The sequence below is a fragment of the Nannobrachium achirus genome (assembly GCF_963921795.1).
Source record: "Nannobrachium achirus genome assembly, chromosome: 12".
NCBI classification, from domain to species: domain Eukaryota; kingdom Metazoa; phylum Chordata; class Actinopteri; order Myctophiformes; family Myctophidae; genus Nannobrachium; species Nannobrachium achirus.
The window spans coordinates 6,602,797-6,624,875 of NC_137832.1; the positions used below are offsets into that span (position 1 = coordinate 6,602,797).

Here is a 22,079-nt window from a genome sequence, read left to right on the forward strand (position 1 = left end):
ATACAGTACAGTAAGGTACAGTAGAGTACAGTAAAGTACAATAAAGTACAGTAAAGTAGAATAAAGTACAGTAAGGTACAGTGGAGTACAGTAAAGTACAGTAGAGTACAGTAAAGTACAGTATAGTAAGGTACAGTAGAGTACAGTACAGTAAGGTACAGTACGGTACAGTAGAGTACAGTATAGTATAGTACAGTAAGGTACAGTACAGTACAGTAAGGTACAGTAGAGTACAGTACAGTAAGGTACAGTAGAGTACAGTAAAGTACAGTAAGTTACAGTAGAATACAGTAAAGTACAGTACAGTAGAGTACAGTAAAGTACAGTAAGTTACAGTACAGTACAGTACAGTACAGTACAGTACAGTACAGTACAGTAAGGTGCAGTACAGTATAGTAAGGTACAGTACAATACTGTAAGGTACTGTACCTTACAGTACCTTAAAGTATCCTATTTGTTGGGTTGGAATCGAGCCCACACTGTTTCGAAGGAACAGTATTTCTAGTTTATTTATATATGTGTATCTCCTCAAAACTTTGGCGCGCTTCATCTCTTAAACGCTTACACCTTTCAACACCATTCAAATTTTTATGTGTTCAGCTTACTGAGGACACGTGTGCTTGTATTTTTCGTTTTGAAATGTTTTGTAGTATAAATATAAAAAAATAAAAATGTTTAACTTTAAGCACCCAATGCATTTCCAATGGGTTTAGTGAGTGGGGACAGAGTGGAGAGAAGGATAATAGACCCATGTTTATGTTAAGGCGCTGTGGCTGCAGTGTTCACACTTCAGATATGCTATCTATATCATTGCGTTCACACAGGTCTGCTCTCTGATTTGATCCAAATGTCTAAGCTGTGTGATGTATAAAACTATAGTTATAGTTAAAACTATAAATAAATGTCCCTCTCCACTCTACTGATTACACAGCTGTGATCAAGAATCAAGTCCGGGCGATGGGATGTAAATCCCATAGCCATATATCCTAGAGCCCGCAGGGACAGTCAGCCATATTAGTGGTTGTTGTTGGTTGTCAGGGAGATATCAAAACCAATGCATTTCCAAGTCAGATACACAAACACAATAAAAGTCATGCTCCACTCCTCAGTCTGGAGTGGCCACATAGAAGAACGCCTTGGTTATAGACATAGTGGAGGACAGATGTGATCTGGGATTGTTAGCCTACAGTATATGCACTCAATATACTCCACTACAGTTGGAGTCCATTTGACAGTTGCTGGTTCCCAAACACAGAATCAAAAATGTAGATCTAGAACACATAGAATATGTACAGTACAGTAAGGTTCAGTAGAGTACAGTAAAAGTACAGTAAGGTTCAGTAGAGTACAGTAAAGTACAGTAAGGTACAGAAAGGTACAGTACAGAAAGGTACAGTAGAGTACAGTACAGTAAGGTACAGTAAAGTACAATACAGTACAGTAAGGTACAGTAGAGTACAGTAAAGTACAATAAAGTACAGTAAAGTAGAATAAAGTACAGTAAGGTACAGTGGAGTACAGTAAAGTACAGTAGAGTACAGTAAAGTACAGTATAGTAAGGTACAGTAGAGTACAGTACAGTAAGGTACAGTACGGTACAGTAGAGTACAGTATAGTATAGTACAGTAAGGTACAGTACAGTACAGTAAGGTACAGTAGAGTACAGTACAGTAAGGTACAGTAGAGTACAGTAAAGTACAGTAAGTTACAGTAGAATACAGTAAAGTACAGTACAGTAGAGTACAGTAAAGTACAGTAAGTTACAGTACAGTACAGTACAGTACAGTACAGTACAGTACAGTACAGTAAGGTGCAGTACAGTATAGTAAGGTACAGTACAATACTGTAAGGTACTGTACCTTACAGTACCTTAAAGTATCCTATTTGTTGGGTTGGAATCGAGCCCACACTGTTTCGAAGGAACAGTATTTCTAGTTAGTGTGGTTGCCCTTACAGGGCAACACACTATAGTCCTCGGGAAACTTTATTAAGTGTGCCTATGCATAGCATGGGCAGACTTATTGTTATCGCTCATATTTAAGTCTGTCCATACTTTTCCCCAAAGTTTGGCACGCTACTCCTCCCACAGTTTTTCCACCACACACTCGCGCCATATGTCAAATCGACCGGCTTACTCGGGAATGGTGTGCTATCAAGTTGCTAAGAGAAAGGTTCTATAGTTTAATTGATATTAATTTATTAGTGAATTAATTTTCCCCATTGACTTATAATGGGAATCGCATTCAATTGTTTTTCTCTCGCAAACCATAGGGGCTACAGTTTCAAGACTTGGAGAGGAGGTTCATAATGATTGTAAGAATTAATCAAAAAATAATGACATCACTCGGCCTCATGGTGGCGCTATAACGGCCAACTTTACGTTTTGCCCCGTAACTCTTGAACCGTAGGTCGGAAAATGAAAATTATTTTTTCCCTGGATTCCTTGGGTCATGACGCATCTCCCCATATAGGCCACGCCCATTTGCGTATGGATAGATTTTCCGCCATCTTGAATTTTGTCCAAAACACACTTTTTGCTCCTTTTCCTACATATTTTCTTCAAATGTCTTAAAAACCGGTACACATGATCTATGAAGCCAGGCGATAAACATAGTCAAAGGATATTTTGATTGTCAATACCGTTTGTTCGTAACGCGCTTCCAAAGTTAGCGGGAGGGGCCCGTTTCACAAACGATAACCATAAATCACAAACAATAAGTCGAGTCACCACGGAATTTCAACCACAGGTCGGGGGTGGCATACTCAACGAATCCCCAAAAGCATTTCCACTTCGACCCCTAGGGGGCGTCACAACCGCACGAAACGTAACCGCTTCGTGCCAGAACGCGTTTTTCACGGGGACCGACCCTCTCACGACGAAACGCAGACGACTCGGAGGATGGTCTCACAGTTTGAACCGCTTGCTTCCTTACTGTAGTGTACTGTACCTTAGTGTGCTGTATTGTACTTTACTGTACTGTACTGTATGTTATTGTACTGTGCTATACCTTACTGTGCTGTACCTTACTGCACTGTGCTGTACTTTACCTTACTGTGCTGTACTTTACTGCACTGTATTGTACTGTACCGTACCTGCACTGTATTGCACTGTACCGTATCTTACTGTATTGTACTGTATCTTCTGTACTGTACTGTACTGTACTGTACTGTACCGTACCTTACTGTGCTGTAGTGTACAGTACCTTACTGTATTGTAGTGTACTGTATCTTCTGTACGGTTTTGTGCTGTACCTTACTGTGCCGTGGTTTACTGTACCTTATTGTACTGTATTGTGCTGTACCTTACTGTACCGTAGTGTACTGTATCTTCTGTAATGAACTGGATGGTAGTGTACTGTACTTTATGGTACTGTTATGTGCCTTACTGTAGTGAACTGTAATACTGTACTGTACCTTAGTGTGCTGTACTGTACCTTACTGTACTGTACTGTACTGTATGTTATTGTACTGTACTATACCTTACTGTGCTGTACCTTACTGCATTGTACTGTACTTTACCTTACTGTGCTGTACTTTACTGCACTGTATTGTACTGTACTGTACCTGCACTGTATTGTACTGTACCGTACCATACTGTATTGTACTGTATCTTCTGTACTGTACTGTACTGTACTGTACTGTACTGTACTGTACTGTACCTTACTGTGCTGTAGTGTACTGTATCTTCTGTACTGTTCTGTGCTGTACCTTACTGTGCTGTAGTGTACTGTACCTTATTGTACTGTATTGTGCTGTACCTTACTGTACTGTAGTGTACTGTATCTTCTGTAATGAACTGGATGGTAGTGTACTGTACTTTATGGTACTGTTCTGTGCCTTACTGTAGTGAACTGTAAAAGTGTGCTGCCCACCCCCACCCCCTGGAAGTGCGGTAGGCTGGAAGCCTCTAGAACCTAGGGGGCGTCACAAACACGCGAAACGTAACCGTTTCGTGCCGGAACGCGTTTTTCACGGGGACCGACCCTCTCACAACGAAACACGGGCGACTTGGCAGATTGTTTCACCGTCCAAACCGCTGCACAAGGTCGCGCACTGCAGGCACACTTGTTAAAATTGACTCTGTCAATTCTAGTTAAGTGTGCCTATGCATAGCATGGGCAGACTTATTGTTATCGCTCATATTTATTTACTTAAGTCTGTCCATACTTTTCCCCAAAGTTTGGCACGCTACTCCTCCCACAGTTTTTGCACCACACACTCGCGCCATATGTCAAATCGACCGGCTTACTCGGGAATGGTGTGCTATCAAGTTGCTAAGAGAAAGGTTCTATAGTTTAATTGATATTAATTTATTAGTGAATTAATTTTCCCCATTGACTTATAATGGGAATCGCATTCAATTATTTTTCTCTCGCAAACCATAGGGGCTACAGTTTCAAGACTTGGAGAGGAGGTTCATAATGATTGTAAGAATTAATCAAAAAATAATGACATCACTCGGCCTCATGGTGGCGCTATAACGGCCAACTTTACCTTTTGCCCCGTAACTCTTGAACCGTAGGTCGGAAAATGAAAATTATTTTTTCCCTGGATTCCTTGGGTCATGACGCATCTCCCCATATAGGCCACGCCCATTTGCGTATGGGTAGATTTTCCGCCATCTTGAATTTTGTCCAAAACACACTTTTTGCTCCTTTTCCTACATATTTTCTTCAAATGTCTTAAAAACCGGTACACATGATCTATGAAGCCACGCGATAAACATAGTCAAAGGATATTTCGATAGTTCGTACCGTTCGTTCGTAACGTGCTTCCAAAGTTAGCGGGAGGGGCAAGTTTCACAAACGATAGCCATAAATCACAAACAATAGGTCGAGTCAACACTGAATTTCAACCACAGGTCGGGGGTGGCATACTCAACGAATCCCCAAAAGCATTTCCACTTCGACCCCTAGGGGGCGTCACAAACGCGCGAAACGTAACCGTTTCGTGCCAGAACGCGTTTTTCGAGGGGACCGACCCTCTCACAACGACACACGGACGACTCGGCAGACTGTCTCACAGTCCGAACCGCCGCACAAGGTCGCGCATTTAGCGCGCTGCAGGCACACTTGTCAAAATTGACTCCGTCAATTCTAGTTAAGTGTGCCTATGCATAGCATGGGACACTTATTGTTCTCGCTCATATTTATTTATTTATTTATGTCTGTCCATACGATTCCCCAAAGTTTGGCACGCTACTCCTCCCACAGTTTTTGCACCACACACTCGCGCCATATGTCAAATCGACCGGCTTACTCGGGAATGGTGTGCTAGTAACTTGCTAAGAGAAAGGTTCTATAGTTTAATTGATATTAATTTATTAGTGAATTAAATTGTCCCCATTGACTTATAATGGGAGAAAGCAAAAATTCACATTCAATTATTTTTCTCTCGCAAACCATAGGGGCTACAGTTTCAAGACTTGGAGAGGAGGTTCATAATGATTGTAAGAATTAATCAAAAAATAATTACATCACTCGGCCTCATGGTGGCGCTATAACAGCCCACTTTACGTTTTGGCCTGTAACTGTTGAACCGTAGGTCGGAAAATTAAATTTATTTTTTCCCTGGATTCCTTGGGTCAAGACGCATCTCCCGATATAGGCCACGCCCATTTGCGCCTGGATAGATTTTCCGCCATCTTGAATTTTCTCCAAAACACACTTTTTGTTCCTTTTCCGACATATTTTCTTCAAATTGCACAAAAAACGGTACACATGATCTATGAACCCATGCAATGAACATACTCAAGGGATATTGCGATAGTCCATTACGTTCGTTCGTAACGCGCTTCCAAAGTTAGCGGGAGGGGCCCGTTTTGCAAACAATAGCCATAAATCACAAACAAAAGGTCCAGTCAACACTGAATTTCAACCACAGGTTGGGGGTGGCATACTCAACGATCCCCAAAAGCATTTCCAATTGGCCACATGGTGGCGCTATAACGGACCACTTGCCTCGTAACTCTTGAACCATAGGTCGGAGAATTAAAATTCTTTTTTCCCTGGATTCCTTGGGTCACGACGCATCTCTCCATATAGGACACGCCAATTTGCACATGGGAAGATTTTTCACCATTTCAAATTTTCTCCAAAACACACTTTTTGCATTTTTTCCTACATATTTTCTTCAAATGTCACAAAAATGGGTACACATGATCTACTAACCCATGCAATGAACATAGTCAAGGGATATGTCTATAGTCCATACCATTCGTTCGTAACGGGCTTCCAGAGTTAGCGGGAGGGGCCCGTTTTGCAAATAATAGCCATAAATCACAAACAAAACGTTGAGTCAGCAATGAATTTCAACCACAGGCTGCGGGTGGCTTACTCAAGGAATCCCCAAAAGCGTTTCCAATTCGACCCGTAGGGGGCGTCACAAACGCGCAAAACGTAATTGTCCCCATTGACTTATAATGGGAGAAAGCAGAAATTCACATTCAAGTATTTTTCTTTCGCAAAGCATAGGGGCTACAGTTTCAAACCTTGCAGAGGAGATTCATAATGATTTTAAGAATAAATCAAAAAATAATTACATCACTCATCCTCATGGTGGCGCTATAACGGCCCACTTTACGTTTTGCCCCGTAACTCTTGAACCGTAGATCGGAAAATTAAAATTATTTTTTCCCTGGATTCCTTGGGTCAAGACGCATCTCCCGATATAGGCCACGCCTATTTGCGTAGGGATAGATTTTCCGCCATCTTTGATTTTCTCCAAAACACACTTTTTGCTCCTTTTCCTACATATTTTCTTCAAATGTCTTAAAAACCGGTACACTTGATCTATGAAGCCACGCGATAAACATAGTCAAAGGATATTTTGATAGTCCATACCGTTCGTTCGTAATGCGCTTCCAAACTTAGCGGGAGGGGCACGTTTCGCAAACGATAGCCATAAATCACAAACAATAGGTCGAGTCAACACCGAATTTCAACCACAGGTCGGGGGTGGCATACTCAACGGATACCCAAAAGCATTTCCACTTCGACCCCTAGGGGGCGTCACAAACGCGCGAAACGTAACCGTTTCGTGCCAAAACGCGTTTTTCACGGGGACCGACCCTCTCACGACGAAACGCAGGCGACTCGGCGGACGGTCTCACTGTCCGAACCGCCGCACGAGGTCGCGCATTTAGCGAGTTGCAGGCACACTTGTCAAAATTGACTCTGTCAATTCTAGTGTTGAATCTACAAGCACACTTTCCCAAAGTTTGGCACGCTACTCCTCCCACAGTTTTTGCACCACACACTCGCGCCATATGTCAAATCGACCGGCTTACTCGGGAATCGTGTGCTAGTAACTTGCTAAGAGAAAGGTTCTATAGTTTAATTGATATGAATTTATTAGTGAATTAATTTTCCCCATTGACTTATAATGGGAATCACAAAAACTCACATTCAATTATTTTTCTCTCGCAAACCATAGGGGCTACAGTTTCAAGACTTGGAGAGGAGGTTCATAATGATGTCAAGGATTAAATAAAAAATAATAGTGTCATTTGGCCTCATGGTGGCGCTATAACAGCCCACTTTACGTTTTGCCCCGTAACTCTTGAACCGTAGATCGGAAAATTAAAATTATTTTTTCCCTGGATTCCGTGGGTCAAGACGCATCTCCCGATTTAGGCCACGCCCATTTGCGTAGGGATAGATTTTCCGCCATCTTGAATTTTCTCCAAAACACACTTTTTGCTCCTTTTCCTACATATTTTCTTCAAAGGTCTTAAAAACCGGTACACATGATCTATGAAGCCACGCGATAAACATAGTCAAAGGATATTTCGATAGTCCATACCGTTCGTTCGTAACGTGCTTCCAAAGTTAGCGGGAGGGGCACGTTTCGCAAACAATAGCCATAAATCACAAACAATAGGTCGAGTCAACACTGAATTTCAACCACAGGTCGGGGGTGGCATACTCAACGGATCCCCAAAAGCATTTCCACTTCGACCCCTAGGGGGCGTCACAAACGCGCGAAACGTAACCGTTTCGTGCCAGAACGCGTTTTTCACGGGGACCGACCCTCTCACGACGAAACGCGGACGACTCGGCGGAAGGTCTCACGGTCCGAACCGCTGCACGAGGTCGCGCGTTTAGCGAGCTGCACTGCAGGCACACTTGTCAAAATTGACCCTGTCAATTCTAGTTTATTCCTTATTTCTAGATAAACTTTTTTTTCGGCGCGTTTCACGGCCCACAGTTTTTGTGCCACACACTCGCGCCATATGTCAAATCGACCGGCTTCATCGGGAATCGAGTGCTTCCATTTTGCTAAGAGAAAGGTTCTATCGTTTAATTGATATTAATTTATTAGTGAATTAATTTCCCCCATTGACTTATAATGGGAATAGCAAAAACTCACATTCAATTATTTTCTCTCTCTTAAACCATAGGGTCTAAAGTTTCAAAACTTGGAGAGGAGATTCATAATAATTTTAAGAATTAATTAAAAAATAATTACATCATTCGGCCACATGGTGGCGCTATAACACCCCACTTTACGTTTTGCCCTATAACTCTTGAACCGTAGGTCGGAAAATTAAAATTATTTTTTCCCTGGATTCCTTGGGTCATGACGCATCTCCCCATATAGGCCACGCCCATTTGCGTCAGGATAGATTTTCCGCCATTTTGAATTTTCTTCAAAACACACTTTTTGCCTCTTTTCCCACATATTTTCTCCAAACGTCACAAAAATCGGTACACAAGATCTCTGAACCCACGCGATAAACATAACCAAGCGATATTTCGATAGTCCATACCGTTCGTCCGGAACACGCTTCCGAAGTTAGCAAGAGGGGCCCGTTTTTCCAAAAATAGCCATAAATCATAAACGAAACATCCAGTCAACACCAAATTTTAACCACAAGTTGCGGGTGGGATATTCAACAAATCCCCAAAAGCATTTCCACTTCGACCCTTAGGGGGCGCCACAAACGCACAAAACGTAACCGTTTCAGGCCAAAACGCATTTTTCAGGGGGAACAACCCTCTCAAAACGAAAGACAAACGATCTCGGGAGCGACGTGACAACATAATCGTCTTGCAAAACTCGTGGGAGGGGGGTGGGGCGAGCAACCACACTCGCAATTTCCCAAATTGCACATTTTCTACTTTATTTATATATGTGTATCTCCTCAAAACTTTGGCGCGCTTCATCTCTTAAACGCTTACACCTTTCAACACCATTCAAATTTTTATGTGTTCAGCTTACTGAGGACACGTGTGCTTGTATTTTTCGTTTTGAAATGTTTTGTAGTATAAATATAAAAAAATAAAAATGTTTAACTTTAAGCACCCAATGCATTTCCAATGGGTTTAGTGAGTGGGGACAGAGTGGAGAGAAGGATAATAGACCCATGTTTATGTTAAGGCGCTGTGGCTGCAGTGTTCACACTTCAGATATGCTATCTATATCATTGCGTTCACACAGGTCTGCTCTCTGATTTGATCCAAATGTCTAAGCTGTGTGATGTATAAAACTATAGTTATAGTTAAAACTATAAATAAATGTCCCTCTCCACTCTACTGATTACACAGCTGTGATCAAGAATCAAGTCCGGGCGATGGGATGTAAATCCCATAGCCATATATCCTAGAGCCCGCAGGGACAGTCAGCCATATTAGTGGTTGTTGTTGGTTGTCAGGGAGATATCAAAACCAATGCATTTCCAAGTCAGATCCACAAACACAATAAAAGCCATGCTCCACTCCTCAGTCTGGAGTGGCCACATAGAAGAACGCCTTGGTTATAGACATAGTGGAGGACAGATGTGATCTGGGATTGTTAGCCTACAGTATATGCACTCAATATACTCCACTACAGTTGGAGTCCATTTGACAGTTGCTGGTTCCCAAACACAGAATCAAAAATGTAGATCTAGAACACATAGAATATGTACAGTACAGTAAGGTTCAGTAGAGTACAGTAAAAGTACAGTAAGGTTCAGTAGAGTACAGTAAAGTACAGAAAGGTACAGTACAGAAAGGTACAGTAGAGTACAGTACAGTAAGGTACAGTAAAGTACAATACAGTACAGTAAGGTACAGTAGAGTACAGTAAAGTACAATAAAGTACAGTAAAGTAGAATAAAGTACAGTAAGGTACAGTGGAGTACAGTAAAGTACAGTAGAGTACAGTAAAGTACAGTATAGTAAGGTACAGTAGAGTACAGTACAGTAAGGTACAGTACGGTACAGTAGAGTACAGTATAGTATAGTACAGTAAGGTACAGTACAGTACAGTAAGGTACAGTAGAGTACAGTACAGTAAGGTACAGTAGAGTACAGTAAAGTACAGTAAGTTACAGTAGAATACAGTAAAGTACAGTACAGTAGAGTACAGTAAAGTACAGTAAGTTACAGTACAGTACAGTACAGTACAGTACAGTACAGTACAGTAAGGTGCAGTACAGTATAGTAAGGTACAGTACAATACTGTAAGGTACTGTACCTTACAGTACCTTAAAGTATCCTATTTGTTGGGTTGGAATCGAGCCCACACTGTTTCGAAGGAACAGTATTTCTAGTTGCTATATCATGTTCGTTAAATAAAAAATAAAAAAAACGCTCAGAAACTCAACCTAGTGACTTTTTATTGAACACTCTCAGTGCTGTTTGTGCCTCCAAGTGTACAATAATGTACACCCCAAATATTGGCCACTACAGAACCTTCCCTAAACCATCCAGGACAACGCTCCACAGGTCCCAGACTCCACCTTAGCCCTTGCCTTGACGACCTTGCAGGCATATGCAGAGGTTAAAATGAATTATAAATGAATTATAAAATAGCAATTTATTCAAATGTAATTGAAGGTAGTTACTCTGTTTATAATGATGTGTTCTATGTCTATCTATGTACCGAGGGCATTTGCTGTAAACAGTGCCGGGATACACACAAGCACACGCACATGTGCGCACACACACACACACACACACACACACACACACACACACACACACACACACACACACACACACACACACACACACACACACACACACACACACACACACACACACACACACACACACACACACACACACTCTCTCTCTCTCTCTCTCTCTCTCTCTCTCTCTCTCTCTCTCTCTCTCTCTCTCATGCTAGTTGACACTCACTGACCTATAATCACTGCCTTGTCCAACATAAACCTGACATTGCACACATTCTCTAGCAAGCTGTCCTTCTCTAATGATATGCTGTCAAATCCTGATTGATCAATACTTGTCTTCATTGTGAATGTGTGACATTCCATGCTTCAGCCATAGTAAATTAATATAATATTGTAAATTAATATAATATTCTACTGTATGCACTGACTGCAGACAAACAATAATCATAATAATGTGCCAGGATGAAATAAATAATGAATTGAAAGACTAAACAACAACACATGAGGCTACTGTTTTCAATCAATCAATATATTTAGAAATTCCTACTTAATTTGTCCACTCCACATACAGAGCCAGATGAATACCCTGGCTGTCTGATTCTTGGGGTCACATCATCATCCTATTAAACGACGAAATGTCTGTCAATCACACTCAGCCAATCAGGAACCAGCATTTCGGTGACACCATAATATAGTAGGCCTACTATAAAATGGGAGAAGGTGGCGCAAACCTCCATCTGTAACAGGTAACGGGTAAGGAACAGATCAGGACCTGATTATTATAATTTTAATTTTTCTCCCGATTCAAAGCGATTTCCAAAAATGTATTCTCATTCTCATTTCAAGCAGGGTCGGTTCTAGGCATAAGCAACATAAGTGGTCGCTTAGGGCCACAGCCACTAAGGGGGCCACATCACAGGGAGAAGATTGCAACGCGTTTTGAGCTTGTAGATCAGCTATTTTTCACTATATGCATTGTGGCCCTCTGGAGTGAGTGTGAATACAGTGGCCCTCTCGGCATGTGGCCAAGACCTTCACTTAAAGGAGTAGTTCAACCCCAAAATGACTTTATTTCCATTGATTACTCACACACATTTCAAACACATTTACCCCCATTGATTCCGGATGGGGACCTGAATGTATTTGGGTCCCGGGCCCATCCAGAATCAATAGGGGGAAATTTACTAAAATACGTTGTTTGTCTTAGGAATGCGACAAATGCAAAAAAAATATTATTGAACACAAGTCTCCGTGGCGTGCGTAATCAATGGAAAGAAAGTCATTTTGGGGGTGAAATACTCCTTTAATGCGGCCCGCAGGTTAATATTGGAATATTGATATATTATTGATTTCAGCTGTTACAATTCCAAACATGCAAACTTCACCCGCTTTAATTACTTCAGTCTATATTAGTAGCTTAGTGCTAGTCTTTTTTGTCCAATGTATTTGCATTTCATAAAGTTAACATACGAACATATAAATGCATTGGAAATTAAATAATAATTGAAGAAGCACTGCTGAAACAATGTCAGGAGCTTCCAGACACACTGAGCAGTGGAGAACAAGCTGACATTAATGGGCCAGCACTGGCTAGTGGCTACGGAAATGAAGGACCCAATTCCTCAGTTACCCAACAGCATGACTGCATTGGAACTACTGGATTTTCTCCACAAGAAAAAAACTGACAGAGTTGTATCCACATCTTTGGGGGATTGCCTGCACCTTGCCAGTGACAGTGGCATCAGCTGAGAGGAGCTTTTCAAAGCTTAAGCTCATATAAACTTATACCTTGAGATCCACTATGGCACAAGAGCGCCTCACAGGACTTTCCATCATAAGCATCAATCATGAGGTTGGTGGGGAGGTATCCTATGACTCTGCATCAAGAAAATCAAGGAAGGAAAGAATTTGAGGACTGAGGAGGTGGTGGTTTGGATGGTGGACAACAAAAAACAATAATTTCATATTATTTAGAACAGCACATTTTGCTCCACTATTTCAAAGTAAATGTTGTGTCACCGTTGTGTGGTTACTGTCTGACTGTTACGTTATTTTCATATCTAGAAATGTTATTGCCATGTCTCTTCTGTTAGGGACAGATTTGTGTTCTGTATAGACACTGCATTGCCATGTATCTTCTGTTAAGGACAGATTCATTCAGAAAAAGTAAAATGGGATTTTCAAAATATTTTGGAATAAACAGGCATTGCAAAATTTGCATTAAAATCCAGTCCAGTCTGTACAGCATACAGTCGGGGGGGGCACCCCGACTGTATAAATCAGCAAAATGGTTTGGGGCTGTGTGGCCAAGTCTCAATAATTTGGGCTTGTTTTCATATACCTGGTTGCTTGTTTCTCCAGCAAAACACTCCCAGCTCAGCTGGGTGTGTGTTTACATGCTTGAGTGCTAACAACAGTCACCACATGTTCTACTAGATAAAAGAAGACGTTATAACTTTTTGGCGATTCAAAGACGTGCACGTCCGTCAGTGGGGGACCACCTAAAACAATCTTGCTTAGGGCCAACTGAGTCCTAGAACCAGCATTTTATTCTAGTGATGTTCCTTCCAATTTGTGTTCTATTTTACACCAAGTAAGACATGACTACATTATTACTCTTTATTTCCGACTCTTTATTTCTACACACACACACACACACACACACACACACACACACACACACACACACACACACACACACCACACACACACACACACACACACACACACACACACACACAAATGACGGCGTATCCAGGATTTGCATTTTTGTGTAGGCAAAATGTGCCAGACGTGTGGGCATTATAACATGCTGTGTTTGCATGGAGGCCTAACAAACTCCTATACATCACTTGTCAGAGCCGCTGGATGTTTTCAGTGAGTGGATAGACGCCTGTGAACAGGCCAACGCATAGCCCTTCTATGATTGAGAGGCTGCAGTAGGCATGCCTACTTGGAGAATATGTGTGCAGTGTGTTTGATATGTCTCTGTAGTGGTATATGAGAGACCTGTGGAATTAAGGTAGCCTATATTGCTGTATATTTTAATTACAGTATTGTTTGTGCAACTCGGTAGTCAGTATACTGATAAACTGTATACATACCGGTAGATGTAACGCAGAAGTCAAGTCAGTAAAGGCTACAGTAAACAATGTAAATAATAATGTAAATGTAACTTGTTAACTGTTATTCCACCCCACCGTGCATGGACATGTTTTGGATCTGGTCAATAAAAAACTGGCGAAACAAAGAACAACCATTTGATTCACTTTAATTCAGCAGTTTAAGTTTAAGTACAACTAGATACATTTCCTTTTCACCAATGGTTACAATATAGAAATGTCTGTCTGTATCCATAACTATCAGGAGTAAATATTAAGTGAAAAGGTTAAGCTCAAACCTTACTGAGGTACAGTATCTAAGGAATAGGAATTCAATTTGCACACTATCAAAAATAATGTGATTTTTTATTTAATCTACAGTGAAGCAATAGTGGAATTATATGTTTGGATCAAATAAAATAACAAATAAACCCCTAAATGATTTTAATGTGGCACATTGTTTATTAAGGCTTACCATTAATCCTACAGCAATGAAGGCTATATACTCATTCTGGTGTCCAAACATTCACATATCATAATCAAATGAAATCTTCACCATTACAGTTAAAACAACTGCAAAACATGTAAGACTTCGGTCTTCACATAACTCCTCTAGATTTTATAAATGATTACATAAGCATATTACTCTCTGATGATTGTGGTGAACAAACACAAGAAATTATATGCATCCATGTTCAAACTTTTTTTTTTATCTATCCAATTAGATCGTCCAAATATTTAACAAGGTAAACTAACTAAATATAAATCGCTGCTTCCTTTAATTTCTTTTTGAAGATTAATGTGTTGCCTATTCCTATTGTCAGGAGCCTCTATTCCAGTGTTACTGCTCTATACACCACATTAACCACTTCCTATCAACCTGCTGTTTCTATTTAGAGCATGCCATAGGGGAACATTAACACATACAAGAACAAATATGTAAAATACTTGAGCTTGTATATCAGCTGTTTTCGTTATTTGTGGTTAACATGTAGTAACATCGTTGCTGTCGGGCAGAAACCTCTTATGTCCATATTTCAACGTGTTTTTGCGTAACTGAATGCCCTACTACGTGATCATACCACAAAAGCATCAAAAGTAGCAGATCCACAAGCTCACAACACAGCGTGAAGCCACACGCTTTGAGCTTGTAGATCTGCTATTTTTGAATTTGAATCCTTGAAAGGGATCACTTGTGGACATAATGAGATTTCCACCCTACAGAGTTGATATGGTACACACACCTTTTGTGAGTAATTAATAGAGGTCCAATTGAACTGTAAAATCTTATGCAATTACAATAAATTATGCTGAATAAAACTTGAAGCAAATGCCAAACCATTTTATATCAGAGTTACAGACTTGTATGGGTCAATTTAGACCCCCTAAAGGACCCCACAGAGTCCCTGGAATGCACTTTGAGAAACACTGCTTTAGACAATTGACACTGGGTGAAAAGAAAACGCTACCCGTTTCGTATTTATTTTCGGACCACTGAGTCCCTTGCTCTGTATCTCTCTCGCTCCTTGCCCTGAAAAACGTATTTCGCAACAGAAAAACGCAGCAGTGTGCAACCAGCTTTAGTGTCGAAGAGTCCTGAAGCAAGACTCTGAACCCCTAGTTGCTCCCGGTAAGCAGGTTGGTGCCTTGCATGGTTTCCTCTGCCATCGGTGTATGAATGTGTGTGTGAATGGGTGAATGTAATGCACAATAACAAAAAGCATCTAAAGCCCCTTTTCCAATGACATGGCCCAACACCACACCACTCCACACCGCCCACTTGTGCCAGGTTTTCAACTACAAGGACCTGGGTAGAGTGGTGTGAAAGTGGTAAAGTGGTATTAAAAGGTATCCAATCTAGAGTAGTTCTGAGCTATAGGCCAAACAGGGCCAAACACTTCATAATGACTGATTGGTCATTATACCATGAGAAATGTCATAGCTTGTCCGTCTTTCAGTCAGTACAGGAAGTGATGTCACGTGACATCACCTCATCAAAGATCTAACCCTGGATATTCATACTGTCACTGTGACATCACAGTGACAGTCCATATATGGGTATCCCTTTTATGCCCATATATGAAGATCCCTGATGTCATATATATATATATATATATATATATATATATATATATATATATTTATTATGTCACAGTTATTTTTGAGTTTCAGTGAAATTGAGAACCAGAGCGCTCGTCGTGCGGCACGGGGCGGAACAAGCGGTCGCTTTGATCCACGACAATGTAGCGTCGGCAGGAATGATAGCGTCTCACCCCACGGAGGTTAGGGTTAGGGTTAGGCATAGTTTTACTGAGGTTAAGGTTAGGGTTAGGGTTAGAGTTAAGTATAGTAAGCTAATGGCTAAACACATCTGAGCTAGGCTAGTAGATAAACAAAGAAAGAGTGGTCGCAAACGAGTGACGTCAGCCACTACACAAGTGAATGGCTGTTGTCGCCATCTCATGGTGACTTCGCAGGGGTGGGACTTTAACTGATTAATTGCGATTAATTAATTACAGAAAATTAACGCGATTAAAAATATTAACACATTTTAATCGCACTTAGTTTTTGCACCAGCAGCTGGTGCTGTTCTGACTGGACTCGCTGACGTGACCACTGAACAGCTCCACTATCCTGACATTAAACCATTATGGTATTGCATTATGATTAAGCCTTCTGCATTCCCCTTGCACCTCAAAATAATGGATTACTTGTTCAAAATGCCGACTGGATAACATCACAGAGGCAGCAACAGTAGGTAATGAAACAGACCCGACCAATAGAAACAAACACTGCAGTCATGTTTAAATTAAAAGGAAAAACTACAAACAGACCCGACCAATATAAACATCAACACTGCAGCCATGTAAAGGAAAAAGAACTACAAACAGACCCGACCAATGGAAACACCAAACACTGCAGCCATGTCTAAACTGAAGGAAAAAGAACTACAAACAGACCCGACCAATAGAAACATCAACACTGCAGCCATGTCTAAACTAATGAAAAAAAAAAACTACAAACAGACCCAACCAATAGAAACATAAACACTGCAGTCATGTCTAAATTAAAAAGAAAAACTACAAACAGACCCAACCAATAGAAACATAAACACTGCAGTCATGTCTAAATTAAAAAGAAAAACTACAAACAGACCCGGCCAATATAAAGATCAACACTACAGCCATGTCTAAACTAAAGTAGCTCCATGGTCACAAGCCGCAAAATATTCACAAAGTTTTCATAGAGACAAATCAAGACAAAATCTACTTATCAACCTCTCTGTCCCAGCAACACACACGGGATCTAGCACCAGTGAACATAAAAACGTTTGCCTAATGACGTGTCATGGTGACTTAAAACCCACCTTTTCAGACACACATTCATTCCCTATACGTAATCATAATACTGGGTGATTGAAAACAATCAATATGTCCATTATAGTCCAGTCATTATATGAAAAAACCTAAAACAAATCGCAATAGTAGCAAACTCAACTGATTCTGTATCCTCATTATGTCCTTAGTGAGGGAAAAAAAGTCCCAAGGAATCCCATCACGGGAAAGTTTTGAAAACGACCTACCTACCTTCACTTACTATACACTACACTATAAAGGAAAATATGACTCCCAAAAAATCTGCTTTAAGTGGGATGTGAGTAGCCTGATAAATCAGTCCGCACATTACCACCCCCTCTTGGTGGTTGGTGTGTAGTGTGGACTGACCCCAGAGATTAAATCATTTATTTCTTCTCGCCCGAAGAGCGGGCGGCTTGAATGGGCCAATCAGGGTTGTATGCTTGGGGCACGTGGTTTGGCATCTGGTGTCCCAGCCCCCCCCCCCCCCCCCCCCCCCCCTCAGAGCAGTGTAGGCCCACGTGAGAGTCACTAGTGGACTCTGATTGGTGTCCTCTGCCCACGTGAGAGTCTAGTGGACTCTGATTGGTCCGTGAAAACTGTCATGGCGGAGTCAGACTCGACTCGAATTATTTTAATAAACTATACAATAGTGCTGTTTCATTACGATTTAATACCATTTTGCACTAACGTAAACATGCAATCATATAATATGTTATAAGAAATAACATATTTTTGCAATGTTACGCCACGTCGCCATCGGGGACTCTAAGCGCGCGCGCGTGTGTGTGTGTGTGTGTGTGTGTGTGTGTGTGTGTGTGTGTGTGTGTGTGTGTGTGTGTGTGACGTCAATAGCTGCAAGCCTAGCTTGCAGCTAGGCTTTTGTGCAAAACAATGCTTGCAATGGATTCAGAATAATTAAAAACCCCTAGTTTGACCCCTCACATCCCACTTAAAGCAGATTTTTTGGCAGTCATATTTTCCTTTATAGTGTAGTGTATAGTAAGTGAAGGTAGGTAGGTCGTTTTCAAAACCTTCCCGTGATGGGATTCCTTGGGACTTTTTTTCTCTCACTAAGGACATAATTTGAGGATACAAAATCAGTTGAGTTTGCTACTATTGCAATTTGTTTTAGGTTTAGCCTAATGTTGGCCTAAAAGTACTGGACTATTAATGCCCTAATCATAATAGCCTACCCAGGGGTCATCAATATGACAAATGTGTCTGTGGCAAAGACCTTTCTGTTTTACACAACATTATATTGTTCTTATTTTGATCATCAAATTATTATTTGCAAGGACCCCCTTAACTCAGAGTTACTGACCTGTAAGGGTCCATTTGGTTCCATTTGTACACTCTCAGACCTGTTATGGTCATTCAGGGCTATCTCTTTATGTGTTTCTGGTAATATGGCAACAATGATTTAAGGATTTTGACAAAAATGACCACCACAACCCTTAAACCTTTTTGAGCTGTGCTCCTGGAAGGAGCTACGCTCCAACATCTGGCTTTGTCCGGGCTCTGAAGCGTGGCCTACATCTTTTGGCACAAAGCTCTCAAAGTATGTTGTACGCCCAGGGTCACATTGGCCAAGCTTTGCGAGACGCTTAATGAAATCAGACACATGCACACATAGACATCAAAGGGGGCTTGAGCCCCTCCCCTTTTATCCACAACGTGTCGCAGTGTGACGCGTTGTGAGCTTGGCTTTTTCAAAGGCCCCTTTTAGAAATGTGAGCCCAAGGACCACTGTAGGCCAGATCCTGGCCTTAAGGAAAATCATTGAGGAGATGAAGAAGAACAACTTGACAGCAGTGCTGTGTTTCATTGACTTCAAAAAGGCATTTGATTCAATAGATAGAGGCATAATGCTGAAAATCCTCAAGGCTTAAGGAGTCCCCCTGAATCTACTTCGGGCCATAGAGGCCATGCACAAGGGCACAAGAGCCAAGGTGGTAACCCCAGATGGCATCAGCGAGGAGTTCGAAATCCTAGCAGGGGTGCAGAAGGGAGACACTCTTGCCCCCTTCCTCTTTATCATAGCTCTGGACTACGTGCTCAGGAAAGCCATCAACGGGCGGGAGCAGGAGCTTGGCTTCACAATTACACCAAGGAAGTCTAGTAGAAACCCTGCTGTAGCCCTGGCAGACCTAGACTACGCAGATGACATCTGCCTGGTGTCTGACTGTGTGGAGCAGGCGCAGAAAATCCTGAACAGAGTGGAGGTGGAATGTGCTAAGGTTGGCCTCAGACTGAATGCAAAGAAGACTGAGGTAATCACCTATAACATCCACATGGACCATCCGCTGATTACAACATCAGATTGCAACGCTCTGCGAGAGGTCAATGACTTCAAATACAGAACAGGACCTTAAGGTCAGGAAGGCACTAGCGTGGAGGGCCCTGAACCGCATGTCAAGAGTGTGGTGCTCGAATCTCCCCCGACACATAAAGCTGAGCCTATTCCACGCCACTGTGGAGTCTGTCCTCCTGTATGGCTGCGAAAGCTGGACCCTGACACCCACCCTGCAGAAGTCCCTGGATGGGTGCTACACCAGAATGATATGAGCTGTTCTGAATGTGGACCAGAACATCCACATTACCAACAAGGACCTGTACAGGCAACTGCCGAGGCTCAGCAAGAAGGTAACAGCTAGGAGGATGAAGCTGGCCGGCCACTGCCACAGACATCGGGAGCTCCCGGCCAGCAGGCTGGTCCTGTGGGAACCAACGCACAGGCATCGATCGCGAGGACGTTCCGCGTTAACGTATGTGGAAGTCCTGAAGAAGGATGCGGGAGCTGAGAGCTCTTCGGAGCTGGCCGGGTGTATGGAGAACTCCGATGGAAGCTCGTCTGTGGACGACCGAGAGAGATTCTCTGCACGTCCCTGAATGAAATTAACTCATAAATAGCACCGCTCACTTCACACTAGGTGTGATTTTTTACCTTTAGCCTACTTCCATAGAATACCGGACTTGTATTAACACAATATTCAGGGCCGGGGGGGGGGGGGGCTCCGAAAAAATAAATAAATATATATATATATATATGATGAATTTTAAAGTATTGTAATCCAAATAAAGTGATATTTGTGTTTAGTTACTGTACATTTTGTTTTATTATGGTAATAACATTGAGCTGCTCTGCTGGCCGCACTGCATGTAGCTGCTCTTCCAAGCCGGGTCCGCCCTCATATCAATCTGGAGTGGAGCTGTTGGGTGACCTGGATCAAGAACGACCAACAATAGCAGCGGTGCTGGCGGCCGAAATCACAGCCAGAGCCATGGATGATGAGCAGGTCCGTCGGTGCCTTGGCTTGCATAATTATTTTGTTTGTTTCATTGAATGAATGAATAAATGTAGATGCTGCACAGCCAGCCTGCACATAAGCGCTTCCCTTTTATATATAAACCGGCCAAATAATTGCTATCCTATATGCTTTCCCCCCTCCTCTCTCTCCGCTATTTTCCATTTAGGAGGCGGTGAAAAGCTCGGAGCTCCTGCCCCGCTCGGAGGCTCCCGAGCCGGGACCCTCAGCGGTGGCGCAACAGGCCGCAACAGCCATGGAGGATTGTAAGGATTGTAAGGATCCATTGTAAGGATTCTTACAATATTGATCCTGCTCGCTGGGGTAAAGTTGATGACAGAGTTCAGTCATACTGGGCTAAGAATGGCCCGAGTCATGTCAAAATAAGGAGGTGGACAATAAAGCATCAGAACGACGTTATGGAGAGCACAGGAGATATTTCTCCAAATCCTTTTTCAAACGAGAGCTGCAAAATAGAGTGTTTGTGAGCAGAGAATGGCTGCTGTATTCCCCCTTCCGCCGCTTCCGTTTTCTGCTTTGTTTGCCGACTATATGGTGGTGAGGGTAATGCTCAATGTGCATTTAAAACAACCGGCTTCAGTGACTGGAAACATGCCTCAGATGCTTTGCCAAAACACGAAAAAACTGACTACCACAGGAAGGCAATGCTTAATTATATAAAACGTGCATCAGATATTGGAGTCATAGACACTGAACTCAGAAAACAGCTGGAATCACAGTATACATACTGGACAGATGTACTCAAGAGAGTTGTGACAGTTGTCACATTTTTGTCAGAACGGGGAATGGCTTTCCGCGGCTCAAGTGAAATATTTGGCAGGGCTGACAATGGAAATTATTTGGGGATCCTCGAAGCAATAGGTGAGCATGACCGATTTCTTAAGTCACACATAGAACAATATGGTTGCGACCGTAGGTCGCATTTACTATCAAACCCTGCACAAAGTGTAAGTCCGTCCGTCAGTCCGTCAGTCAGTCTGTCTGTCTGTCACACCTCACACGTCACATTCTTGCCCTGCTCATATCTCCGCAACCGTTGCCCCGATCCATGCCAAATTTTGCACACACACTCCTTACCTGCCAAACTACAACCTCCAAGGACCCCCGGAGCTCCAGGGATCCCCAGGTCCCTGGGGGACCCCCAGATGTAAAAAATGACCGAATGTGCTAAACTGACCAAATGACCACCCCAACGGGGCTGCTCACGGGGAATTCCCGGGGACCACCGACTCCTGGTGCTCCAGAACGGATGCAAAAGTGGTGGCGCCCCCAGTGGAGGACCCCCTACACTGCAGCTCACATAAAATGCCGTAACTCCGGCTAGGAGCGACCGGGACAGCCGGGGCCGGTACCTATTCGTCCGCCTTGCCGGCGCGGAGACCCCACCCCTCAT

General features: G+C 42.3%; 1 protein-coding gene across 1 annotated transcript in view; it reads right to left on the bottom strand.

The window, feature by feature from the left end:
• Positions 1-12,733, bottom strand: part of LOC308295004 (transient receptor potential cation channel subfamily M member 4-like) — a gene marked incomplete at both ends in the record, with an annotated part of 50,883 nt that extends 38,150 nt beyond the window's left edge. Inside the window, one exon of the mRNA XM_080737940.1 lies at positions 12,689-12,733. Within this exon, the coding sequence (XP_080594066.1) occupies positions 12,689-12,733 (45 nt within the window). The remainder of the gene's footprint in view (positions 1-12,688) is intronic.
• Positions 12,734-22,079: the final 9,346 nt, after the last annotated feature.